Source organism: Propithecus coquereli, unplaced genomic scaffold, assembly GCF_000956105.1.
Source record: "Propithecus coquereli isolate 6110/MARCELLA unplaced genomic scaffold, Pcoq_1.0 Scaffold126, whole genome shotgun sequence".
Classification (NCBI taxonomy): Eukaryota; Metazoa; Chordata; class Mammalia; order Primates; family Indriidae; genus Propithecus; species Propithecus coquereli.
The window spans coordinates 6,006,757-6,034,386 of record NW_012136747.1 but is presented as its reverse complement, the minus strand read 5'-3'; the positions used below and the strand labels follow the sequence as shown (position 1 = coordinate 6,034,386).

Genomic DNA, 27,630 nt, shown 5'->3' with positions numbered 1-27,630 from the left:
TCTCTCTCTCTCTCTCTCTCTCGCCTCCCCCATCCAGGCTGCCAGTAAATTCTGACGGCTCTGCCTCCAAATACATCTAGAGTCCGACCCCTTCCAAACCACGTCTCCACTCCTGGGCCAAGCTCCTGCTTTTCTAGCGTGGATTATGGCCCTGATGTCCTGCCTGGTCTTCTCCTGCCCAGACTCTACAGTAATTAATACATGACTGTAGTCAGCTCTCCAGCCGAAGCCTGGATGTCAGACCACATCTGTCCTCTGCTCAGAACCCTCCTGTGGTCCCATCTTAGAGGAAAGCAGAGGCCCACGAGTCCTGCCCCTTGTGCCGCTTAGCCATGTGGCCTCCTGGCTGTGCCTGAGCCTGCCAGCCCCAGACACTTTGCACTGGCTGTTCCCTCTGCCCGAACGCTCTCCCGGGATACCCGCACCATCCCACCGCTCCCTCACCTCCTTCAGGTCTCTGCTCAGGCGTCACCTCTGCCCTGAGGACGTTCTGACCTTCTGAGCACCTTATTGCAAACTGGAGGCCCCCTCCTGGCCCCCTTCCTGCTTACTCTCTGTCCCTTGCACTTATCGCTGTGTCACCTACGATGTGAGCACCGAGAATAGCAAATGCTACTGAGTGGGCACCTTGCTCCGGGCTGGAGCGAAGAGCTGTCTGCTTCTAACTCACTCCGTCCTCATCCCAACCCTAGGAAGAGACCAGCGAGTGTCGTCCGCATTGTGAGGAGACTGAGGCCCAGGGAGGCCAGCGGGAGGCCGCAGAGCTGGGTTTGAGCCCCTCAGTGTGTGGCAAAGCCTGTTGTTACGTTCTCCTGCCTCCTACCAGTGGCCACATTCTGTAAACGTATCCCCCAAATACCTCTTGCACTGGTCCTGCCTGCCTTGGCTGCCTCCCGCCCCCCTGGTAGCTTCTGCTGCTGGCTGTGGCTTCTAGTGAACCTCTGGGAAAGTGTCGACCCCAAGTGCAGTCAGGTGCATCTCTCGTGTGTAGGGGGGTGAATGGGGCATAGGATTTGTCCAGGGACCTGCCTCCCCTGCCTCCGTGTCCACTTCTGGCTCTGGGGAGAGTGCGGCCTGGTGATCAGCGTGTTGAGGCCTGATACGGCAGCTCTGCTATGTGTGTGTGTTTTTGGGGGGGGCGGCTGTGGGCAGCACCCTCTCCCCTCCCCCTGGACGGAGTATGTCAGGACAGCAGCCAGCCCTGGGCCCCTCACCCAGACTCCAGCCCTAGGCTCTGAGTGTGCAGTGGGGAGACCCGACCCCACTCTGCAGTCCCGGACTACAAGTGGCCATAATAGAGAGGACTTTGGGGTCCAGCACACAGTCGGTGCTTAATATATGCTTGTGGAATGGAGCCACCTTCCTGTGAATCTTCTTTCGCCACTCCAAATCACAACGGGACAGCAAGGAGACACCAACCCCCCTCTCCTGGACACAACACACACACACACACATGCAACCCGCAGGGACCCACAGACACACAGACTGACACTCAGACGCACAGACACGCAGGCACCAAAGACACAGGACATAGCACAGACTCGTGCCGTCGTGCGCAAAGACAGACGCGCTGACGCACACCGGCACTCATGCGAAGTCACACCGGTCGCCACCACCCCCGTTCTTCTCCAAGCTCCTCAAATCTGTGCATAATGAGGGAAGAGGATGCGGAGGCCACCACCGCAGACGCAGCCGATGGGCCCGCGGCACTGGTCGGGAAAAACGGTCTGGTCACCGTTCGTTACTGGGTAAGCCAGGGAGAGGTGGGCACGCTGGCCACACCTTCATGAGGCCCAGATGTCAGGGGGCCCAACGTGGTGACCAGGGGCTCCTACAGCCGTCTCCCCTATCACTAGGGAGCCCCGACTCTGTGATTCGGGAGAGGCTGTGGGACTCCTCCAGTACGTGTGGGCACTTGCCCGGTACATGTGTCCCTTCCTGCTTCCATTTGTCCCCTCAGATGTTAATTAGGTACCTTCCTTCTGCCAGGCCCTCCAAGAGGGGCGGGACAGCACCTGAAACTTGCTTGGCCTGCTGGCTTGGGTGCAAGGGAGCCCCACCATCTCTGCCGCCCCCGGAGATGAGCTCTGGCCTCCGTCCAGCCAGGCCCTTCTGGCATTCTCTTTCCGCCCTCTCTGCTCCACATCCTCAGTCCTGCGGCTGCTGAAACAAGGGTGGCGGCGTTACCCAGGCCACCTCAGTCTCCTTCCTGGGGCCCCTCATCTCCTTGGCCTCTAAGCCTTGGTGTCCCGGGGCTCAGTGTCTGGGCCGCTCCTCTTCTCTCTCTGTGCCACTCCCTTGGTGAGCTCATCAAGTGCCATGGCTGTAAATGTCATCCACGTGCTGACACCCAGCAAACTCCTACCTCTGCCCAGGGGCTCCCTGGTGAACCCCAGACTCCAGGCCCACACCAAGTGCCTGACATGGCCCCAGGAAGTCCCATGGGCATCTCTAGCTTAATGTGACCAACACTGAGCCTGTTCCCCGGCTGTGGGCAAAAGTCTCAGAGTCATCCTTGGCTCCTTCCTTCCCCTCGAATCCACAGGCTGCCTTTGTGTCCCGTCCGCGGTGCCCTGGAAGCATGATCAGCATCTGGTCCTGTTTCACCCTCTTCCCTGCTGCCACCCTGGTTTGAGCTGCCATCACCTCTTGCCTTGCTTGTCACAACAGGCTCCTAACTCTTCTGCTGGCTTCTGCCCTGGTCCTCTTTCAGTCACTTCTGAGCAACCAGAGGGTCCTGTTCAGAAGTGAGATGCTGTCCCTCAATCAGAGAAAACCCCCAAGTCTTTGCTGCACATCTGGGGTGTCCCTGGGGCCTCCCAGCATTTGCTCTTCCCTTGTTCCTCCTTGCTCACTCCATTCTCACCCTACTGGCCTCAGTCCTGCTCCTCAAACATTCCAGGCACACTCCCACCCCAGGGCCTTTGCACTTGCTGTCCTCTCTGCCTGGAACAGTCTTCCTCCAGATACCCATGTAGCTCACTCTCTTACCTCCTTTGGGTCTTTGTGCAAACTTCTCAAGGAGGATTTTCTTGGCCTCACTCCCACTCTGGAATTCTCTATCCCTGTTCTTGCTTGATTTTTCTCCATATCACTTATGGCAGTCTAAGATATTATATCATTAACCTGCTCATTTCATTTATGGTAGATTGCAAGTGCCCCCAAGGCCATATCCTCAGCACCTAGAAGACAGCCTGGCTTACAGGGGGCTGTTCCATGAAGATTTGTGGAATGTGTGAATTGCTCACGCTTACAAGTGGAGGAAGAAGCTGCACTTGTTTCATGGACCCTGTAACTAACTACATGCCTGTAACAGGCATGTGCATGCCTGGCGTGGCTCAGTCTGGCCCAGTTCTTCATTATACAGAGGTCTTGGGTTTAGGAATACTGCGGAGGCCAGTAACAGAAGGGACAAGGTATTGGGTTGTCCCCACCTGGCTCACACCTCTGCTTTTCTGGGAAAAATTAATTTAGGAGCCATTTGGGAATATGGAAAATGGGGCGCAACTCCCCTGGCAGATGCTGTGTGTGGATTGGGCTCTGCTTTTTGGGGAGGGAGAGGAGTTGCTTGACTGTCCTTCCCTTTCCTCTCACCTCCATCCTATCCTGAAACCCATCCCCAGCACCAGGCTCCCCCCATCACTGGCCACCCCTGCTTCTGTCAGCTCTGCACAGCTACACTTTGGTCCAGGGGGCCATTGCCGGTCACCTGGACGACTGCAGCCGTTCCACATGGCCTCCCTGACTCTAAGTGACATGTTCTCTGTGCCCTCTGCCCCTCCCCCACTACTGCCCACTCTCCAGCCTCTCCAAGACCTCTCTGGAACTCTCAGGGGCAGAGGGCAGGGAGGGGTGATTATGCACTTGCTTATTGATTGTTTCCCCACTAGAATGCAATCTTTGCCAAGGTGCCAGCTCCCTTGGTTTGGTCCCCTCTTGGATCCCCAGGACTGACAGTAGTGCCCGGTGCATAGTAAGTGTTTAGTAAATATCTCTTGAGTGAATGAATATGTGAATCCTTTCAGAGTCCAAGCCTCAGCTCTGGTGCCACCTTCTCTAGGGAACCCTTCTAGAATGACCTCTTCTGGGCTGGGTTAGGGGGCAGTCTCCCTCAGCACAACATGCTTCCTTCTATCCCTCCGTGTGGCATAAGTATTAATATCAGGTCCATGGTCTGTCTCCAGACGGCTAACCCTCAGGGCAGGGGCTGCTTCTGCTGCTCTCACAGCCTCCTCTGCAGGTGGGTTTGACAAAGCTGAACTCGACCTGCCTCAGGCCCCACCCACCCAGGGTGCAGCCCCGCCCCATCCCTGGGCCAAAGCCCCGCCTACCTCTGGGAGCCACTCTGCCGACCTCTCTGGCCCCCAGCTCTCTTCCTCTGGAAGCCTGTGGCCTGCATGGGTTGTTCTCTGTGGCATTTGGCCATGATTTACTTGGGTGCTCACTTACTCACTCAACCAGTCATTTCCTTGCTCAGTCATCAAAGTGCATTACTGGGCAACTGTGCCCTGCCGGGCCCTGTGCTGGGGGCTTGGGGTGCAGAAATGAATGGGTCACAGTTCTGCCTTCAAGAAGTTCTTAGTCGGCAGGGCGAGGTGGCTCACACCTGTAATCAATCCTAGCACTCTGGGAGGCCAAGGCGGGCGGATCGTTTGAGCTCAGGAGTTCGAGACCAGCCTGAGCAAGAGCGAGACCCCGTCTCTACTAAAAAAATAGACAGAAATTGGCTGACAACTAAAAATATATAGGAAAAAAATTAGCTGGGCATGGTGGCGCATGCCTGTAGTCCCAGCTACTCGGGAGGCTGAGACAGAAGGATCGCCTGAGCCCAGGAGTTTGAGGTTGCTGTGAGCTAGGCTGACGCCACGGCACTCTAGCCCGGGCAAAGAGAGTGAGATTCTGTCTCAAACAAACAAACAAAAAAAGTTCTTAGTCTAGTCGGGGCACACCAGTGAAATTGCAGCCAAGTGTGTTAATGGTGGAGATGGAGAAACCGAAGGGTGCCAGGAAGACCCCAGAAGGGCTTCTGAATCAAAAAGTGAGGATGGGGAGTGGGAGAGGGGATCCTAGAAACATCATTCCTGTTTTCGGCTTCTCTCACCAACTGGGTTAGAGCTTCCCAGGGGATGTAGAAACTCGTGCCTTCCAGCTTAAAACAATTATATATGTTGTCTAGCCCAGGACTAGCATTTCGTAGATCAGGGGCCAGCAAACTATGCCAAATGCAGACTGCTGCTCGTTTTTGTAAATCAAGTTAAGTTTTACTGGAACACGGCCACGCTCATTTGCTTCCATATTGTCAGTGGCTGCTTTTGTGCTACAAGGGCCGAGTTGAGTAGTTGGGACAGAGACTCTGCGGCCCTTAAGGCCTAAATATTTCTTGTCTGATCCTTTATAGGGAAAGTTTGCCAACTCCTGTTTTAGATGCTCAAAAAATATTGTCAGATTAAGTCAACTCCAATCGGACCCCGGAAGCCTGCACGACTAATGGAGTCCAAGTCTTCTGTCCAGCGACATCAAAATGAACCAAACACTCTAAGCTCTTCTCTCTTTAAAAAGAGGAAATTGAGGCATTGAGTTGTTAGGGATTGCCTCTGAAGAGTTCTGTATCTTTCCTTTATTTAACAGAAAGCGTTCATGGAGCGCTTATTGTATTGCAGGAGCTGTTGTAGGGGAGCAGTGAATGAGGCGTGTTTCCTGCCCCGGGTGCTTGCAGCCTGGCTGGCAAAGCATGACCTCATCACTGCGCTGCCAGTGGGACCTGTGGCTCCGGGTGCGGGGCCTGGCTTTGCTCGCCACTTCCTCCTCCGGAGCCAGGCCTGTCTCGGGCATGCCGCCTCTCCCCAGCGAGCTGCCTCTCCGAGGGCCCTCCCCGCCAGCCTGTGCTCTTCTTGGGCCAGTGACTGTGTGTCCCTGATCCGTCTTGGCCTCCCCAGCACTGGGCACAGAAGGTGCTCAAGCCACACTTTCGGCACTGCCAGGCTCCTGTGGCCTTAGCCCAGACACAGTAACAGGTAACAGGTAACCAGTAACCACAACCAAATGGCCTTTAAGGAATTCCATTTAAGAGGAACGTCTCGAGGGAATTCATAAAAGGAAATGATGAGCACAGTATGATATTTTTTCCTCTTAAAAATAAAATCTATAAATTGCATCGTATTCCCTTCCTTTCTCTTCCCAGCTGCCTGGCCGACTTCGTGTTCCACGGGCTTTTCAGCGAAGCCAGATTCCGGGCTGATCTGAGAGCTGGGTTTGATGTGAGAAGGGATTATTGAAAGAGACAGGGGCAATCCACATAATAAAATGCCTCCTACGTGTTTCATACAAGTGATCTCAGGGTAACGCGAACCCTCTGCTGTGGGGGAGGGGAGGAGGAGGGGCACCTGGGTGGGGGAGGGGAGGGGGAGGAGGGAGGGGGCGCTGCTCCTGGGCCGAGAGCAAACCTCCAAAAGAGCCGGCCTGAGAGCCGCTGGCTTTGCTGTCTCCAGTGTCAAGGACTCTCAGCCCCTCTCTGGGAAATCCTTTCTCGGGGAACAGGTAGCCTTGTTAGTTTTTGCTTATGCTTGAGAAATTTCCTTGGGGCCTCAAAATGCTTTCTCTTGATAATGTCTCAGGTGAATTTAAGATCGCAGCTGTTATAACAGGATTTAACTTTGACTTACTTGACTTGCGGGGGAAGAAAAAAAGTCTCATATTTTTTTCATTAGAACTTCCAATCTGGCACTGCCTGGTGGGTTTCTTCATTTAATTATTCAAGAAATATTTACTGAGTGCCTATTAAATGCCAAGCGCAGGGCTGGGAATATGCTGGTGAGCAGTAGGGAGTCTTTCCCCAGCAGAACTGGGAGGTGGTTGCTCAGATAGACAAGGGCCCACAGTGTAACAAAGTGCTGTGCTCCGGGAACCCATGCAGGAGGCAGGAGGGACTTCCTGGAGGAGGTGACATTTCAGCGGAGACCTGGAGGACTAGTAGGAGTTCGCCAGACAAAGAGGGGAAGGGAAGGGTGTTGCAGGCAGAGGGATCAGCATGCATGAGGGTTTGCACGCCAACACGGAGGAAAGGAGGGAGGCTCAGTGTTTTCCTGCCCTCCGCGGTGATAGGGGCCTCTACATAGGCCTGATCCTTGGCTCTGTGAAGGATGGAAGGGCAGGATCCAGCCCCAGGAAGGAGAATAAAAAATTGTGTGCACTCACGGAGGAAATATTCTGCTGTGTCAGCTTCGTAATCTGCGTCCTCTGGGAAGTGATCGATTTGCTTGCACAGACCTTTGAAGTTCCCTGCAAAACAAGGGGAGAAGGAGCACATGACACATCTTAGCTTCTGGGGGTGGCGGGCCCAGGGCCTACCTGCTTCTTCCTCACTTCTCAGTCTTCAGAGGCTGCCCGAGCCCTCTCCCTCACCCCTGAAGGAAGGCACGGCTTTGTCTGTTTGGACATCTGCCTGGTGAGTCAAAGCACACACGCCCGCAGTACTGCGGAGAGGATCTAAAGCCTAAGACTTCAAAACCCTGCCTTCCATCCCTGCACCGCGGCTTCTGAGGATTAGCTGAAGCTTGGCGGCGGTAAAGGTTTGATTCTGGGCTGGGGACTGCCACTAAGGAGGCCGATGACTGTTCATCAGCTGGTCGCTGTGCCCCAGCTTGGCTGGGAGTTGCCCTGCATTTTGCATGTGAGAAAGCAGCAGATCGCTTTCCAAAGAGGGCAGACCCCAGACTGAGGCCGACAGACATTCCCATGGCCCTTTAGAGGAGCCTGTGAAACGCTTTCCCATCTGCGGTGGCGTGGAGCTCGCCATCCCCAGCCCCCAACAGCTCTGCAATGGATATGGGGGGTGCGGTTTGAGCCCCCCAGGACTGGGCCCTCAGCCAGGTTACTGAACGGCACCTCATTTTGGCTCTTCCACAGGCCTGTGAGATGGGTATTGTCATCCCCATTTTACAGATGAAGAAACCGAGGCTCAGGGAGGCCAAACCATCTGAATAAGGACTTGTGGCTTAGGACACGATGGAATCAGGAATCAAATTAGGGCCTTTTAACTCTCTGTCTTTCCTGCCTGACTGCTGAGAAGGTGAGAACTGGCCCAGAGAAAATCCTAGCCCAGCGCCGCAGCGGGTCCTCCCCAGTGTTCACCGAGTGAGCACACGAACTCTTGACTGCAAACCGATGCATGAGAACTGGTGAATAGAATAGAATTTGCAGTGACCAGAGTGTCAGCTTCATGACAGCAGAGACTTTTGTCTGTTTCATTCACCATCATATCTCCAGCGCCAGCGTAGGCGCAACAAATGTCTGGTCACTTTCTCTGAATAGAAGAAGAACGGAACCTACGCCGGGAAGTCTGCACCGTGGGTGAGAGGCAGGTTCTGTAGCTAGACTGCCTGGGGCCAGCTCGGCCTCACCGAGTTGACTTGGTTTCCTCGTCTGAAAGTGGAGATAAGAATTCTTCCCTTGCAGACTGTCCTGGAGATGACTTGAGCTGATCAGAACGTATACAGTACTCAGAACAGTGCCTGGATCATTTAGTAAGTCTTTGGGGTCGTCGATGTGCGAGAGAAATGAACTTTGACGATATTCAGCCACTGACATAGTAGCTAGTATTACCTAATTAATGCAGTCCTAATACATGTTAGCAATGTATTTTCTTACAGAGTCCTGAGATTTCATATCTCATAAAGTAGGAGTAAATTCTATTATGTGCTATAGATGTTATTCAGGAATTTTTAAGGCTTTATTACATAGACCTGTATATTGGTGTAGTATTATATATACTGCCTATAAATATAAGCAATTTAGATATTTCTAGCTATTATATGCTACATGTTACAGAGCAAATATTTAAATCCCCTCCCCCCAACTCATACAGAAGCTTTCCCTGGACCAAGTTCACCAACTTTCCTGACTTCTGCAAGAAAAAAAATTTCCCCAGAGCACACTGGGAGTTCCGGTAACTTTACTGAAGCCTTGTAAGGCCACTCACAATGATCCGCTTGGGCAGGTCTCTTCTCTGAGAGTTTTGGACCCTGTCACCCCACCTCTTGTTACCCCTCTGCCCTCATGTGTCTCCTCTCCCTGATCCAACCACACACCCTTCTCTGCCTTCCCTAGGAGCGAAGTCTTCATAAAGCTGCTAAGAGGAAAAAAAAATTCTCCCCATTGTTAAAATTACAAATCAGTGTATTTGAAAAGCACTTTGCAAAGCGCTTTCTTTCAATTCATTCTGACAAATATTCCAGCAGCTCGGAGCCTTCGTAAGGACTCAGTGCAGGAGGCAGGCTTGAGAGCAGTACCGACATGCTCCGAGGCTCCTAACAAATTGGGGACAAGCTTGACCCAGAGGGCCCCACGCTCCCTCCCAGTGGGCCGTGACCGCTCTGGTCCCTACACAGGGCCGTGGGCTCCTAGCACAGTGCCTGGCACAGAAGGAAGGCCCCAGAGACGCTCCTGGAGAGGTGTGGGATACAACCAGCAGCCCAGACCTCCCCTCTGAGGCCCAGACCTGGGTACCCAACTGCCTAGTCGACATCTCCTGGCGACGTTTCAAAGGCAGCAAATCTGAACTCATGACCTTTCCCTCAAGCCTGGTCCTCTGGAGGCACCGACTAGCTCGGGGAACGTCTCTCCACGGCTCCCTGTGCCAGCCGAGCCCGTTATCGTCGCCGACATCTCTCCCTCCTCACTGTGGGCGCCATCCATCACGACGTCCTGTCCTGTGCTAGCTCCTCGCGTCTCTCAAACTTGCCAATGTCTCCGTTGACAGCCCCACCCACCACCAGCCGCCACCCTGTGCCATTGGATGACTGCGTAGCCCCCCACTTGTCATCTTGCACCCACTCTTGTCCCTCCCCACAGAGTAATCACAGTGATCCTTTGAAAACCCAGACCTGATCATGCCACCTCCAGCTTAAAACACCCCACAGCTTCCCAGTTCTTTCAAGGAGAAGCGCAATGTCTTTTAACAAGGCCTGACCCCGACTTTCTTCTCTTTCCTCACCTCCCACCCATCTCCTTCCTCTCTGGGTCTTCTTTCCTTCCATGCTCCTTCCTACCACAGGACCTTTGCACATGCTGGTCTTGCTGCCTGAGCCCTCACCACATCCTTTGTGGTCTCCTTCCCCTGACCTCCTGCTGTCCTCCCGCCCTGTGCTAGTGGGGCCTCTACATCTAGCTGGCTCGTAATGGCTGCCCTGTGGTGGGGGAGACGGGGTAAGGCACGTGTGATGCTGGTGAGAATGTTCCAATAGAAAGGGAAGACGTGATGACCTGCGGCGAGGGGGGAGCAGCGTGAGAGGGAGGAGGTCCAGGACCCAGGCGCAAAGGCGGAGGATGGTGCACCTGGAGGGAAGGCGGCACCTGAGGGTGCAGTGCCGGGTGGGTGGGGGCGGTGGGCAGGGCGGGAGCTTGCGACACCTCTCTTCTGGTCCCTTCTATTTTCCTGATGAGATGGGGAACAGGATCATCAACTGAGAGTGAGGAGGCGAGGAATGGAGGGTTGGAGATTCAAGGAAGGAGGACGGGAAGTGAAATCTTTCCCATGAGAGTGGGACCGGGCGGGGGGGTGGACCAGGCTTGAAAATCCCTTTTGACACTCTGTGGTTTTCTCCGGCCACATCCAGGGCGTGGGTGCAATAGAGTTGGGGACTTTCCTGAAGCTGCCGTCAGCCAGGAGGGGCTTGGTGAGTGCGAGACGGGGAGGGGGTGGGGGACAGATTAGGAAGGATCGAAGCCCCTCGGCTGCTAAAGAGGAAAACGAGGACCCAGGCCAAGCAAGGCCAGGCACAGGCGGTGGGGTCTGTGCGTTGGAGGCCTGGGGTGGGGGTGAAGAATGGAGTCGGGGTACATGGGGGTGAGCTGGACGGTGGCACGTGGTGGTCAGACAGTGGGCGTGAAAGACAGATTGAGGAGGGAAGCGAGGGGTGAGACCTGCTGGCTCAGGTCGGGTGGAGGTAGGGACTATATTCAAGGTATTTAGTAACGGGGAAGGTCATACAAATCCACATGTAAGACAAAAACGAAAACGTTCGCTCTTATTTTCAATATACATCACGTATATATTAAGAAACTGCCTTGAAAGTTGAAGTGCAAATGACTCATCAGATTATTCTAATAAGCCCCAAATCACTGGTTGGTTTTTAGAAATTGATGGTGTGATCTTATCCTGATGACGAGCTAAATGATGGCCCTACTGGACCTCGCTTTGACCCGGGAACACCCGATGCTGCCCGAACTTCCCTGTTAGAGCAAGAGTCGTCTGTCTTAGCGAGTACAGACTCTTTCCCTAACTTGTCTCTGCTGTTTGGTTGGAGGACCTGGCTGGGAAACTGGCCCTCTGTGCTTGGCAGTGGTGGGAGGGTGGGAGGAGGGCAGACACGCTCATGGAGGTGTCAGGGCCGGTAGGAAGATTCTGTTTCTCCTGCCTGCCCCGGTGCCCTTGCCCAGCCCCTGTAGGGCCAGATGTGCCTGAGCTGGGCCTCGGAGCTTGTAGAGCCTGGGAACAGAGCTGCGCCCCCAGATCCGTGCTTGGGGAGTGGGAGAGGGGTGGGGCCTCAGTCCCAGCCCCACCTGCTCTCTGCCTGGCCCAGCCTAGGAGCCACCCTCTGCCCCAGCCCTCTCCCCTGCACTTAGCGGGACTGATCCGTACAGCAGTATTTCAACACTTAACACCCAGAGAGGCAGCACCAGCATGTGCAGGCTGGGGAGGGAGGGGCGAGGCCAGGTACTGGAGGGACCATGTGCCTGACTTCGGGGGTATCCTTGGAGTTGGAGGTAGCGAGCCGGTGCTGAACTCCTCAGTATCTCACACCAACTGCTGTCTTGTTTCTTTGGATACAATAAGCTCCTTGTAAGCCTGGCCATTAGGGGCTGAACAGATGCTGTTTTATTTTCCACACATTCAGGAGACGCCCACAAGCCCAGGGGTTGTGATGGCTTCAGGCACAGATGGATCCAGGTGCTCCAAAATCTGGTATCTTTCTCCATCTCTGTTTGACTTTCCTCCCAGTTGGCTTCATCTTTAGGCAGCCTCTCTCTCCATGGCAGAGACTGAGGGCTAAGTGCCTGGCACTGGGATGGTGGCGGGAAATCTAGCCTGACCTCTGCCCTTCAGGGGCTCCCATTCTAGGGGGAAGGACAGAAAGCACAAACTTTACTAGAGTGCAATGTCTCATGCACTATATTAGGAGGAAGTCAAGGCCTTGTGGGAGCACAGTCATTCAGCTAACATCGATATAGCACCAACTGAATGCCATGCTCCGTGCACCCTGCAGAGGACACGGAGACAAGAATATGGGCTTTCTGTCCTCAAGGCACCTGCAGTCTACGGTGGCAGACGAGAAACAGAGGCTGTGGTGTAGCAGGATGTGTGTGGCGACCGAGGAAAGCGGAGTGTGTCTGGGGCGCACAGAAGGGGGCGTGTCCAGGCGTGGGAGTGTGTGGGTGACACGGGCCTTTGGGGGTTGCTGAGCGGATACGGAGGTGGAGAGGCGACAGCCAGGTGCAGCAGGCAGGGGTCTGTGTGTGCGGGTGGAGGCGTGAAGAGGAGGTAGTGGGGGGGTGAGAAGGACTTTCCAGCAAGAGCAGCCAGAGAAGTGCCCGGCACAGGAGGAGCAAAGTGTCTCAGGGGTCGAAGGTTAAGGCGGCGGTGCGTGGAGCTGGCTCGCACCAGCTCACGGGAGCCAGTTGGCACTGTCTCTTCCCAACTCACGTTAGTAGTTTGAAATCGGCCACGTGGGAGTATTTACACCACGGGAATGGCCAACGGTACAAATTCACGTCCCTGCTGCCTGCCCAGAGAGCTGGTTGTTAAACACTTACCAGCGCACCTGCGTGAGGGGTGGGCCGGAGCAAAGACATGACAAGTGAGAGGGACTGGGGATTTGCAAAAAGACAGGTGCCATCAGAGGGCCCGCTGGGTGAGGGCGAGGGCAGGAGATGGCTCGAGAGGGGGGCAGGGGCCAGACCCTGCAGCGGCCAGGCTGAGCTGAGGAGGGACACCTCACTGCCTCCCCCTGCACCCCCCCGCAGGCACTGGCTTGAGCTTTGGAGGACAGGGGTGTAGGGGAGACCCTCCCACCAGGAGCTATGGAGGCCTTGCGAGGGGCTCAGCAGCCTTGAATCTCCACCGAACCTCACCCCAGAAGGGCGTCGGTGCCAGAGCAGAGTGACTCCAGGCCGGGCGAGGCGGAAAGGCCCGAGGCTGCGCCTTAGGCTGCCCCAGCGCTGCCTCCGGGAATCTGCCGTCGCAGGCTGGGAATTGCAGCGCGCAGGTATTAAGCAGTTGAAAAAGGAGGTTTCATGAGCTTTGTAGAAAGCACATTAATATCTCATACCAACTGCTGTCTTGTTTCTTTAGATACAATAAGCTCCTCATAAACCTGGTCATTAGGGGCTGAACAGACGCTGTTTTATTTTCCACGTATTCATGAGCCGCCGAAAGAGCAGCCGGGGAGCCGGGAGGGGGCAGGCGGAGCGGCCGAGGCGTGGGGAGGAGGTTGTCTAAGTAATTTTTTAAGTGAAGCAAATGAAGGGTTTGGTGGGAGCTGCTTTCTCTGCGCTTTAAACCTTTTCTGCTCCTGGCTTTTTGCTTTCCCGGCAGGGCCCTCCCCGACGGCAGGGGTTCGGGAGACCTCAGGAGGGTGGGCCGTGCCTGGCTCGTTTCCCACTGGAACCCCAGCCCCAGCACCGCGCGGCCACCGGCCGGGGATGGAGGGTTTGAAAAAACAGCGCCTGTGGCAGGCCGTGGGTTTGCTCATTCTCTCATTCGATCGTTCATTTGTTCATTCATTCATTCAGGGGACAGTTCTGAGTGCCTACTGTGTGCGGGGTCCTGGGCAGGCACTGGCAGGGTTGGAATAGAATCAGAAGGCTGTTCTGGTGACCTGCCTTTGCCAAACTGGCTCCTTCTGTGAGCTCTGAGCTCTCCCCTCTCCGAAGTCCTCGGCTCTCGGGGGCGACACAGAGCTCTTGCTCACGCAGTCTCCAGTTGTGTCCTGTCCTCATTCCTGTCTCTGCAGCTACTTCTTTAGTTCTGTACGTGGGATGCTGGGGGAAGAGTCTGGGCTCAGACTCAGCAAGATCGGGCCTGTGAGCCTGGCGCCGTGAGCTGTGTGGATGGGGACAAGTTAACATGACCTGTGTGTGGCTCAGTTTCCTTCGCTGTAAGAAAGTGATACTAATCCTTGCCTGGGGGGCGAGGGGATTGATTCTGAAGACTCAAGGAGATAAAGAAGTGAAAGCCCCATTGTGGTTTCCAACCTAGAGCAGGCAACCAATAAATGTATTCTTCCTTCTCTTTCTTCTTCAACGACACCTCTTTCAGGAGGCCTTTCTTGATTGCTCTCAGTTGGAAAAACTGTTTTCCTCCCCTGTGCACCCATGCGGTGCTTCTCAGATTTTAAGGGGCATAGGAATCTCCTGGGATCACGTGAAGCCAGATTCTGAGTCGGTGGCGAGGGTGGCGGGGGGTGGGGGGGGGCGTTCTCCGTGGCCTAAGACTTTGCATTTCTCATTGGCTCCCAGGTGACGCCCATGCGGAAGGGTCCCGGGGGGACCACACTTTGGGTTGGGTGGTGAGGCTGTTGAGCACCTTTTATCTGCTTTCATCATATTCTATTCTGGTATTGTTATTTGGGAACAAATAGCTGCAAGTCTATAAGCTCCTCAAGGGCAGAATTTCTTCTAGAGAGTTCCCTGAATATACCATATTTTCCTCGATTCTAAGATGCTCACATGCACATTTCAATGCTTCTGAAATTGAGATGTGTCTCATAATTGATGGGTTCATTTACTGCAGCGTGTCCCTTTTCTCCTGAAAAATCATTATTACATTGATGGTGTGCCTTTTAATTAGTGATAATGGCTACCTGACAAAAGTTTATTGGACAAATGAACAAACGAATGAGTTAGTGTGTGTATGTGTGCACCCACACGTGTGTGTGGCCAAGGAGTATACTACACATTTCCATTCTCCTAGGCAGATGAGTATTGAGCCAAATGTTAGCACCTGCGATATCAGGACCTTTTGTGCTTCTCTTATTAAATGACTATTTGACAACATCAAAATATATGTATACCCCACAACTCAGCAATTCCTCTTAGAAATGTGTGCTGGAGAAAACCTTGCAAGTATGCACAAGGAGATGTACGTGACAATGTTCATAACAACCTGCTTGTAACAACCAAAATACTGGGAAAAACCCACATTTCTATTGTCAGAAGAATGATAGTACCTAGCAGTGTATTGATATAATGGGGTATTATACAGCAGCGAAAGTGAATAGATTATAGCTACACATGTCGACACAGATGAATTCCACAGACAGAAAGAATCAAGCTGCAAAAGTACATGTGTGGAATGATTCCATTTTCACAAAGTTAAAACATGTACAACTAGGTCACAGATAGAGAAATACATGTGTGTGCTGTGAAACTGCAAAATCAGGCAACAGAATGACAAACACCAAATGCAAGAGTTTTGCTTGAGGTGGGGGAGGATGCACAATTGCTTCAATGTACAGATGATGCTCCATTTTAAGCTGGTGGTGAGCACATAAGTGCTCATTTTACTGTTACTCTTTATACCTTACTATGACAGAACCTGCTGTTTCCCAATGTCCTGTTCTCTCCATCTTTCCAAGTTTTGCCTGGACACATGGCTTTCCAGAATGTAGATTTAGTTCCCAGCCTCCCTTGCAGCTAGAGGTGGCCATGTGACTGAGTTCTGACCAATGAGAGGTTAAGTGGAAATGGTGGGAGCGATTTGGGAAGAATGTCCTTCAGGGCATGGATATGCCCTTCTTAGTCCTCTCCTCTTGGCACGTGGACTATGGAGCCACCATCTTGGTCCATGAGACAACCTTGAGAATGGAGTGCTGCATGATTATCGAATAAGAGGGAGGGTACCCGAGCCACACCACCGTGGAGTGTTACACCAGCCCTCGCCAACTTGTCTCCAGGGCTGTGCAGTGAGAGAGAAATAAACTATCTTTTTAATTTCACTTAAAAAGACCTTCATAGCCAAATCTAACCCTAATAAATACAGTCATATTAAGTTTAAAAAGTTTTTAAAAAAATCTTGTTTAAAACGTTTTAAAAAATAAATCTTATTCTGTCCATTAAAGGTACATAACATGATGTTGTAAGATATTTATACAGTAAAATGGTTCCTGTAGTGGAACAAATTAAAATAGCCATCATTTCACGTAGTTACCCGTTTTACCCCCTGTGGCAACAGCAGCTGTAATATACTCATTTAGCAAAAATCCTGCGCACAATACACTATTATTAACTCTAGTCCTCATGTTGTACATTAGATCTTCGGACTTGTTCATCCCACGTATTTGCTACTTTGTATCCTTTGACCTACATCTCTCTATTTCCTCCCTGCCACACCCCCCAACCTTGGTAACCATGGTTTTATTCTGTATCTCTATCTATTTGACTGATTTCATTTCCTTTGGGTATATACCCAGAGAGGGATTGTCGGGTCATATGGGAGTTCTATTTTTTGTCTTTTGAGGGACCTCCATGCTATTTTTCCGTGACGCTGCGCCAATCTATACTCCCACCAACAGCGTGTAAGTGTCCCTTCTGTTCACACCCGCACCAACACTTGTTATCTCCTGTCGCTTTGGTAATAGCCTAACGGGTGTGAGGTGGTATCTCATAGTGGTTTTGATTTGCATTTCCCTGATGATTAATGCTGTTCAACATCTTTTTATGTACCTGTTGGCCATTTTAAAATCATCTTTGGAGAAATACCTATTCAAATCCTTTGCCCATTTTTAAATTGAATTATATGTTTTCTTGCAATGGAGTTGTATGAGTTCCTTATAAATTTTGGATATTAACCCCTCATTTGATATATGCTTTGCAAATATTTTTTCCCAATCTGTAGGTTGCCTTTTCATTTTGCCATTTCATTTGTTAGTCTTTTATATGCATTTAATATTAAATACATGTTTAAAAATCACATTTTTAAGAAGGCAATCTGTTGAACCGTCTGTGCTTGACATATATTAATAGTAGGTGCTCATTAAATACCTACTGAATAATTGAATGAATTAAAGGTTTCTCAGTGTTCCTCACAAACTCTCTGTTCAGGATAAACTCTACTACTGTTCAGTGCCAGCTGTTGCCATGCATAGGCAAAAAGGGTAGGAGGCATTACTGAGAATGAATATGTGCCAGGGAGTCAGGCCGGGACAAAGGGAGCCAGGAAGGGAGTGTCACATGCTGGGTTTGACCTCAGACAAAGGAAGAACCTAATAGATCCTGGTGAAGATAAATGAATCAAGATCTGTGGGTGCTTCGAGATTGTGGAAAAGGCCCCTGGGGATGGCAGTTAGGGCCACGCACGGGGGGCTGGGCTGGACTGGGGGATCTGGGGGTACATGAGGAGCAGGTGTCAGCCTGGCAGCAGTGAACTCGGCTTTTCTATAACCGGTTGGTGGGTTGAGATGGGCCTGATGTCAGCAAGGATGAGAACTTGGAAGGATCTGGGTTCTGGACTTTTGTCACAGCTTTGCAGCTCTGCTCCAGGGGTACTGCTGACACTAGAGTCGGCTCCCAAGGGACAGAAATGAACACACACCTGGAAGCTTCCACAGTGCCCAGGAAAACCTCAGACCCAATTCACACTACAATGTGATTGAAAGCCTGTTCCTGACGAGGTCAAGGCCTCCACGCAGGCATAGAGCCACCCTACAGTGTAATCCATGGGTTGGGGGTTGTCACGGGCCCCGCAGGGACATTAGGTCGCCTTCTCAAATACCGTTCACTTCAGTTCAACTCCTGCTACAGGCACACCTCGTTTTATCGCACTTCTCCTTATTGCGCTTCTCAGACATTGCGTTATTTACAAATTGAAGGTTTGTGGCACCCTGAGCAAGTCTGTTGGCACCATTTTCCCAACAGCATGGGCTCACTTTGTGTCTGTGCCACATTTTGGTGATTCTTACAATATTTCAAACTTTTTCATTATCATTATGCCTGTTATGGTGATCTGTGTTCAGCGATCTTTGATGTTACCATTCTAATTGTTTTGGGGCACCACGAACCATGCCCACGTAAGACGGTGCACTTAATCGGTGAATGTCGTGTGTTCTGACTGCTGCACTCACTGGCCATTGCGCTGTCTCTCTCCCTCTCTTCGGGCCTCCCTATTCCTTGAGACACAGCAATATTGGAATTAGGTCAATTAATAACCCTATAATGGCCTGTAAGTGTTCAAGTGGAAGGGAGAGTTGCAGGTCGATCACTTTAAATCAAAAGCTAGAAATGACTGAGCTTAGTGAGGAAGGCATAGCGAAAGCTGAGACAGGCTAAAGCTAGGCTTCTTGTGCCAGAAAGTTAGCCAAGTTGCGAATGCAAAGGAAAAGTTCTTGGAGGAAATTAAATGTGCTACTCCAGTGAACACAGAAATGGCAAGAAAGCAAAACAGCCTTATTGCTGATATGGAGAAAGTTGTAGTGGTCTGGATAGATCAAACCAGCCACAACATTCCCCAAAGACAAAGCCTAATCCAGACAAAGGCCCTACCTGGCTTTAATTTCAAGAAGGCTGAGAGGGGTGAGGAAGCTGCAGAAGGAAAGTTCGACAGTAGCAGAGGTTGGTTCATGAGGCTTAAGGAGAGAATCCATCTTCATAAAAGTACAAGGCGAAGCAGCAAGTGCTGTTGGAGAAGCTGCAGCAAGTTATCCAGAAGCTCTAGCTAAGATCACTGATGAAGGTGGCTACACCAAGCAACAGATTTTCAAGTAGAAGAAACAACCTTTGTTGGAGGAAGATGCCATCTAGGACTTTCTTAGCTAGAGAGAAGTCAATGCCTGGCTTCAAAGCTTCAAAGAATAGGCTGACTCTCGTTAGGGGCTAATGCAGCTGGTGACTTTAAGTTGAAGCCAGTGCTCATTTACCATCCTGAAAACCCGACAGCCCTTAAGAATTGTGCTACATCTCCTGTGCCTATAAATGAAACAAAAAACCCTGATGACAGAACATCTATTTACAGCATGGTTTACTGAGTATTTTAAGTCGACTATTGAGACCTACTGCTCAGAAAAAAAGATTCCTTTCAAAATATTATTAATACTGCTCATCGACAAGGCGCCTGGTCACCCAAGAGCTCTAGTGGAGATGTACAGGGAGTTGAATGTTGTTTTCATGCCTGATAACGCGACATCCCTTCTGCAGCCCATGGATCAAGGAGGAATTTTGACTTTCAAATCTTATTAGGAAATACATTTTCTAAAATTATTGCTGCCATAGATAGTGATTCCTCTGAAGGATCTGGGCAAAGTAAGTTGAAAACCTTCTGGGAAGGATTCACCCTTCTAGAAGCCATTAAGAACATTCATGATTCATGAGGAGAGGTCAAAACATCATCATCCACAGGAGTTTAGCAGAAGTTGGTTCAAGATCTCATGGATGACTTTGAGGCGTTCAGGACTTCAGTGGAAGAAGTACCTGCAGATATGGTGGGAATAGCAAGAGCTTTGGGCTCAGAAGTGGAGCCCGAAGATGGGACCGAATTGCCGCACTCTCATGATAAAACTTTCCCAGGTGAGGAGTTGCTTCTTATGCATGAGCAGAGAAAGTAAGTTTTGGGGATAGAATCTACTCCTGGTGAAGATGCCGTGAACGTTGCTGCAATGAAGACAAAGGATTTAGAATATTACAGAAACTTAGTTGATAAGGCGGTGGGAGGGCTCGAGGGGACTGACTCCGACTTCGAAAGAAGTTCCACTGTGGGTGAAATGCTGCCAAACGGCATCACATGCGACAGAGAAATCTTTCATGAAAGGAGAGTCAATTGACGTGGCAGACTTCATTGCTGACTTATTCTAAGAAATTTCCACAGCCACCCGAACCTTCAGCAGCCACCATCCTCGTCAGTCAGCAGCCAGCAACACAAGGCAAGACCCTCCACCAGCAAAACGGTCGCAACTCGCTGAAGGCTCAGATGACCGTTAGCCGTTTTTAGTTATAAAATATTTCAAAATTAGGATATGTACATTTTTTAGACATGATGCTATTTCTTACTTAATAGGTTACAGTGTAGTATCAACGTAACTTTTATATGCACTAGGAAACCAAAAAATCTGTGTCACTTGCTGTATTAACATTACGCTATTTACTTTATTGTGATGGTCTAGATGGTCTAGAACTGAACCCATGACGTCTCTGAGAGGTGCCTGCACCGAAGAGGCTGTGAGCTCAGCGGTTAGCCTTGCAGGGGCTGGAGGCTGGCTCTGGGGTTCATGTCCCAGTTATACCACTGAACCTGTCTGAGCCCCAGCTCCTCAACTGCAAAATGGTGAGACAGAGAGCCTATCTCGTAGGGTTGTGAGAATTGCATAAAAACCCTACTGAGAGGGCTTAGCACAATGTCTGTCACTTAGGAGATGCTCAGTAAGTGACAGGTGTCATTGTCCTTTGCTGGGCCCCACAGTGTGGGGGGACACAGGTAGATGACACACAGTCCCTGCCTTCAAGAAGCTCAAGACCAGTAAGGGAGAGACGGGGTGAAGCTCAAGACCAGTAGGGGTGATTACACCCTGATGTGTCAAGAGAGCATGCCCAGGGAGTTATTGGAACCATGTATGCTTAGATCCTATGAAACAGGACTGTCCAGTGACTCTGTCAACCCCAGAGTCCCAGGAGTAGGCAAACAATGAAAAAACACTGCCATGTGTCAGCAGCCCTAGATCCATCTTACGAACAAGGCCCTGTGGCGTGGTGGTTGTGCCTCTCGCAAGACAGCTTGAGTCTGAGTCCTCTTTCTGCAGTTTATTAGTCAAGTGATCTTGGACAAGGGGTTCCTCTTTAATCCAGAATCGCGGCTAGTGCTCAGATGTGTATTGCTTGCACGCTAGGTGTTGTTGCTGGCTGGTGCTGCAATAGACAGGGCGTCAGCAAATGAGGGTTCCCCACCCCCACAATTGTGAGTCCAGTGAGGCCCCAGACTAATCATTAATGCATGCGACCCAGAATGACAACCGCAAGGGCAGTGGTGGTACTGGCCGAGTCCCAGGGAGAAGCTGCCATGAGCCAGGCACTGGGCTAAGCACTTTGCAGTTACTCCTCACAAAGCCTGTCAAGGCAGGTACTGTAATTTTCTCCGCTTCTGAGCTGTGGAGGGGGAGGTACAGAATGGTGAAGGAATGCATCTAAGACTTCACTGCTGGTGTGCGGGAGGGAGCTGAGATCCGACGCTGGGCAGGGGTTCCTAGGGGACCACTATGCTACGCTGTTACAGCAGAACCCAGGATGCTGGGTGGGCGGTTGTCAGGAAGGCTTCCTGGGAGAAGCGCCATCTCAGATGAGCCGTGAGAGATACGTAGAACTTGACAGATGAAAGGGAGGGCAGGGAGGTGCTAGCCAGAAAACCAAAAGTCAACCAGAGAGAGAGGGGACAGGATGCCGAGGCCAGGGCGTCGGTCTGCTTGAAAGACGGAAAGCAGATGGTTGGGCTCTGTGTGCGTATGCGTGTGCGTGCGTGTGTCTACCGGTCAGGAGAGAGAACAGCAGTGGCTGGATTATTTAGGGCCTAAGAAGTCACTCAAAGTATGACTTTAGGAGCAATGGAGAGCCACTGAGGGGTTTTAAGCAGGAGGTCGATGTGACCAGATTTGCGCTCCAGGATGGCTGCCCTGGTGGCCGAGTGGGGAATGGATTGGCAACGCAAGAGCAGAAGCCACGAGCCCAGATTCCTCTGTGGACTGAGAAAATGCCAGTGGCCTTCCTTGCTTTGCAAAATCCACCTCGATTTCCTGACCACAGATTCCCCAACCCCGCACTGGTTCATTTTCATTGCTTGGGCACATCCAGTTTGTGGCAGAGAGCCAGGCCACAGCGGTCAGACGTGGTCAAATGCTATGTGCGCCACCGGCCCACAAGGGCTGAAGCAGCTTGTGCAACAAGGATCCGTGGGCCTGGGGACGCCGGTCTCACTGCACTCTCGTTTGCAAGCCAAAGACACTCTCCTGCTCCCAAATCTTCACGATTCCCATTGTCTGCCACGTGGAACCAGACATCCCCAGCTACCATCAGACATTCCCAGCTAGCAAAACTTTCGCCTCATCTCCGACTCTTCTGCCATGCTTTCCCTCCCAGTAAATCAATCTCTCTCCTCTTCTCCACCTACAGCAACATCCGTTTTACCCTGGAGGGCAGAGCTAGAAGCCACAGGTGTGAGTGCACAGGTAGGGCCAGGACCAGGTGAGGTGCCTCGGGTGCGAAGTTTAAGGAGTGCAGTGAGCACCTCCTATTCTGCACCTTGCCGGCCTCACCCTCGCATGGCCCCGTGCAGGGGAGGAGACATCAGATCAGTACCTGGGTGTTGTGGTTTTCAGAATTGCCTCCCAAGGTAGTGAGCCACCTGTCACTGGAGGAGTTCAAGAAGAAGGTCGTTGGCTGCCTCTTACGGGTGCTGAAGAGGGAATTCCCATAGTAGCTGGGATTCTGAGGTTCCATCCATCCCTTAGGAGCTGGGATTCTAGGGCGCCTTCCCTGGTCCTCACAGCCCAGACCTGTCCCTTTCTTCTTTCATCTCCGCATGTGCCTCCAAGATCACTCACCTGGCGATTAACCACAGGCTACCTCAAGGCAGCTCCTGTGTTACTGTCTTGTCTTATTTCAAATTTCACGAGCTCACATGTCATTTTCCTAATAGAATTGCATCGAGGACAGGGATTGAACTGTACGCTTTCTGTTCTCTCTCTCAGTGGGTGTGGGAGACTCGAATATTTATTAAAAATCCTCTCTGTCCCAATTCTTCACATGTCACCTGATTTACTTATCGTACCAATCCCTTGGTAGGTTCTATTAATGAGCCCATTCTACAGGTGCAGAACTGGAGGCTAACAGAGGTTGATAGATGTTAGATATAATTTTGGATAGAGACTTGGGGTGCACGCTATGAGACTTCCTGGGTGTGCAGCCTTGGGCCAGTTGCTTAACCTCTTTGAGCCGTCAGTTTCCTTATTGTAAAATGGGATAACGTTATCTATTTCACAGTTTCTTGTTAAGGTGAACTAAGGTAATACACGTGTACAGCCCTTAGGATGGCCCACGTAGTGGGCTCTCAGAACGTGTTAGCTGTTGTTAATTATCATTGCTGCTACTGCGACAATGGTGGGGCTTGTCACATCTAGAAGAAAGGAGGAACAGAACCTGAGTCTTAGTGTTTCCAGATGTTTAAAAGACCCAGACGGGTCCTCCGGGGGAAGAAAGAGCACTCGGCTGTGGCACTGTCGTTCTCCCTGGGACAGAGGGTTCCGCCCCAGAAGACGCTGGTATAAATGGAACTGTGGGTCTCTTAGGAGCCTAATCAGCAGGAATCAGCCCCCCACAACTTGATCCTCTCAGGGGCCAGTGCAAAGAGAGGTCTTGAAACTACAAAGCTGAGGGCAAGACTTGGTCTTTAATTAGTGACTGATTAGTTGATTAAAAACTCCTTGGCAGCCTTCTCTGTGCCAGGCGCTGTGCTGGGGAGGTGAATGAGGATGAGAAAGGTGGAATCTTTGCTCCGAAGATCCTTCACAAATGAGGGTGGGAGGAAGACAGAGGAGAGGACCCCCGAGGCCAGTCTGTACACAGAGAGGAGAGACAGCTGGGACACCTTCAGCCACAATCCCTGGGAGAAAGGGGGCTCCTGAGGGACAAGGAAAATTACTAAGAGAAGTTGCAGCTGACGCAGACAGCTCAGCAAGGACAAAGATCGGGGAGGCTGAGTTGGTTGCAACAGTCGTTGCATTTGTGTGGAAGGGGTGGAGGCAAGCTCTTGTGGGGACCACCAAGGCCTCTGCCCGCCTTGCTGAGCAAGAGGGGTCTCTGCCCCCCTGCTGTGTCTCTGGCCTGCAGTTGGCTCCTTTGGTTGCTGTTGGGAAGGCAAACACTATTTGCATTTCTGTCATTTAAAACAATGCGGTGTTCTGACACTCTGGAATCTGAAGATAAATGTTTAATAAAAGGATTCAATTTGATATGATGCCGGAACTTAATTAGATCCACAAGGCACAGAGGGCTTTGCAAGCCCTTCAATTAGGAGCTACTTAAGGGTCTTGTGTGCGGGGAGCTGCGGCGCTGTCGAGGGGCTGGGGGGCTGGGATGGCGCCTCCCGGCCTTGAGGCCTGCCCTCTACAGATGCTGGCTCAAGGGCACTGCTTTTCGGCAGTCCTGGTGGAGGTGATGGAGGGTCCTGGACCATTCTGTGCTTGGAAATCTGCGTTTGCTAGGATTGGGGCTGTAGCAGGTGACCACTGAATGATGCGGATGAACGTGACCTACTTGAGGGTCAAGGCTATGACCTCAGGTCAGGCGAAGACTCCTCTGGGCCTAACCGTGGACAGGGGGACCGTCTTTAAGCCCACTTGGCCTAGAGCTGAGGGGTATTGAAGGTCAAGGCTGCTGGAAACTGGTAAACAACTGTGTTTGTGATCCCAGCCAAGACTGATACCATGCAGGTAAGTACTGCTATGGCTACATCGATTGTCAAATATGAGTTAATAAAATATGCCTGCTGTCCAAGCACCTCCAAATGCTTTCCCCCACTGCTCTGGCCACTCTGGCCCCTCCTCGGGGATCTCTTGGATCTCCCTGGCAACTAAACGGTGTCTCCAGGCTGCCGTCCCAGCACCATGGCCAGCGTCTGTTCTGTCTGGTCAGGGCACAGGCCTCAACAGTGGTGAAAGATGTTGATTATCACCCTAATTCCAGTTTGCAAAAATGACAGCCATCTGGATGGCAGGAGAGTATAGACCTGGGAACATGAGTTTCGGAGTCAGACTCTCTTAAATTCCGGAGTCTCAGTGCTGCCTGCTATGAGCTCTGTTAATCCTCCGAGCCTCCTCTGTAAACAGAGTTAACAACACCCACACCAAAACGTTGTTGTGAAGATTAAATAACATAAATAATGTGGGTGGTTCCAGGGTGTAATGGTTAGCACTTTAGATTTAGACTCCAGCCATCCAAGTTCAAGTATCAGTAGGACATTTTTAATGGGTATAGAATGCAATATTTAAGAGTATAATATCTGGAGCAAACAGGCTGTATGGGTTCAATCTGAGCTGTGCCACACACTAGTCATGACCTTGGGCAAGAAACGTCACCTCTTAGGGCCTCGGTTTTATCATTGGAGAATGCAATGGTAAGTATCTACTGGGTTGTTGAAAGGATAAATGAGCTAATATTTGTACATGGCTTAGAAGAGTACCTGATGCATAATAGGAATTCAATAAATGCTAGCCATTACTATATTATTATTATGTAAAGTGCCTGGCACATAGTAGTTGCTTAATAAATGGTAGCAACTGTAACCACATCTAGACTGGTCTTCCACTCTGCCTGGGGTAGGAGCCCCCAGTCTCCCGGGTCCTTGGGACCCTTACCCATATTCTTCATTGCTTATCACCCAATATTTCCCACAGCGCTCACAGTGCTCCCAAATCTCCTAACCTTTCGGAGGACAGAAGGCCACGCGATGGTGATGTTTCTTCCCGCATCCCTCCCCAGTGGCTGGCATCTGCCTGGTTGTTTGGCTGACCATGTTCTCCAGCACAAGCACACAGCACACAGCCAGAAAACACCCTCCCCAGGGCTCCTCAATCCTCGTTCCCCCAAACATATCACCTTGACTGCCTTCCAGGCTATGCTCCTACTTAGTAGGCACCTGATAAATTTTAAATCAATGAATGAATGATGGAACCCAGACCAAAAATGTCTTTTTCCTAGGTTTGGGAGAGGATGTTTTTACCAGTGGTTTACCAGCTACAGACATCCAGCTTCATCCATTAGACACATGCCCTTTCCCACCGATACTGTGATTTCTAAAGCGTGTTCTGCTGATGCCAGCCCCGGGACGTGCTAGTAGGAGGTGCAACAGAAAGGGGTTCCATTGCCAAATAAGTTTGGGAAATGCTGGTTAAATGAGGTTAAACAGGTTTCCTTACCGCAGGGTTTTTCTGAGCCTTTACTATGTTAATTGCACTGTCAAACTCTAATGTGGGAATATAGTGCACAATCTTTCCAAAAATTCATTTCACTACAGACTGTGTGTGTGTGTATCTTTTATCTCGTGGGGCTAGACTTTGGCTCACCCTTTGGGAAACACTGCCCTAAATGAAGCCTGCATTTCACACCTGTACTTGCATGTAGAGCAGAGAGCAATGAAAAATAGGGTACAAAGCTTTCCAACACCTTTTCCCCCCAGAGCGCTAGTGTGGCATTTCTACACATGCTCCTACAACCAGCGTCGCCTGCCTTTGCTGTGCCCTGTGGCATCATTTGAATCTTCTGACCACCTGACTTCTCGATGTGCCCTCTTCCTTTGGCGCCGGGACCCCCAGTCACCAAGTTTTCTTCCTCTCACTTTCGGACTCCTTTGCAAGCTCCTTTTCCTCTGTAAGTTTCGTGTTCTTGGGGCTCTCCCCTCGCCTCTCTTCTCTTTTCACTCTGTGTATACTCTTTGGAGAGTCTCATCCCATGGCTTCGATTGTCATCTACCTACCGATGACCCACAGTCTTTATGTCCAATGCAGACCTGTCTTCTTCCTCCTGACTTCTTTTTTTTTTGAAGCAGAGTCTCACTGTGTTGCCCAGGCTAGAGTGAGTGCCGTGGCGTCATCCTAGCTCACAGCAACCTCAAACTCCTGGGCTCAAGCGATCCTACTGCCTCAGCCTCCCGAGTAGCTGGAACTACAGGCATGCGCCACTATACCCGGCTAATTTTTTTTTCTATGTATTTTTAGTTGTCCAATTAATTTCTTTCTATTTTTAGTAGAGACGGGGTCTCGCTCTTGCTCAGGCTGGTTTCGAACTCCTGAGCTCAAACAATCACCCGCCTGGGCCTCCCAGAGAGCTAGGATTACAGGCGTGAGCCACCGCGCCCGGCCCTTCCTGACTTCTTGGTGCACTGGCTGTCCCCGCATGAATGTTCCACATGTATCTGAACCTTGGGAAATCCTATAGGCTGTGGAGGGAAGGGATTGCACCTGTTGACTCGAATGCGGGTTGGGGATTTTCTGTGGTTTGCAACGATCCGTTGCCCATTACCGGCTGTGGTCTGGGATCGACAGCACGGACAGACTGAACTTAGTGTCTCTTTCTCCCGAGCCCCCTTCCTGAAGGCTCTCTCTTAATGAGTCACATCCTCATCCAGCCTGTTTCCCAAGCTGCAAACCTGGGGTCATCATTTATTTCTACCTCTCCATTCCCACACCCACCAAATGGCCAATTCTTTAACACGTCTGGAATCATCCATGCCTTAGTCCAGACCACTTTCCTACGTTGTCATAACTCCACCTCCAACCCCCAACCAGCTTCCCTGCTTCCCTCTTCCCCACCGCAGTCATCATGATTTACAAAAGGTGAAATCTGAGCTGCCTCTCCCCAGATCCGTCCCCATTCTTGCAGGATAGGGTCCAAACTCTTTGACAAGGCCAACTGGACAAGCACATTTTGACAGCTGCTTCACTCTTCAGAGGTTGCAGGCTGCCCTACGTCCCAGGGCCACCTTGCTTCTCCTATCTCTGGATGTGTCCATGCTGTGCCACACACTAGTCATGACCTTGGGCAAGAAACGTCACCTCTTAGGGCCTCGGTTTTATCATTGGAGAATGCAATGGTAAGTATCTACTG

At 51.3% G+C, this 27,630-nt stretch overlaps 1 protein-coding gene across 1 annotated transcript in view; it reads right to left on the bottom strand.

The window, feature by feature from the left end:
• The window catches only part of CACNG2 (calcium channel, voltage-dependent, gamma subunit 2), a 115,189-nt gene that overhangs the window by 10,366 nt on the left and 77,193 nt on the right, over nt 1-27,630 (bottom strand). The window contains exon 2 of the mRNA XM_012638063.1: nt 7,195-7,278. Coding sequence (XP_012493517.1) covers nt 7,195-7,278 — 84 coding nt within the window. The remainder of the gene's footprint in view (nt 1-7,194; nt 7,279-27,630) is intronic.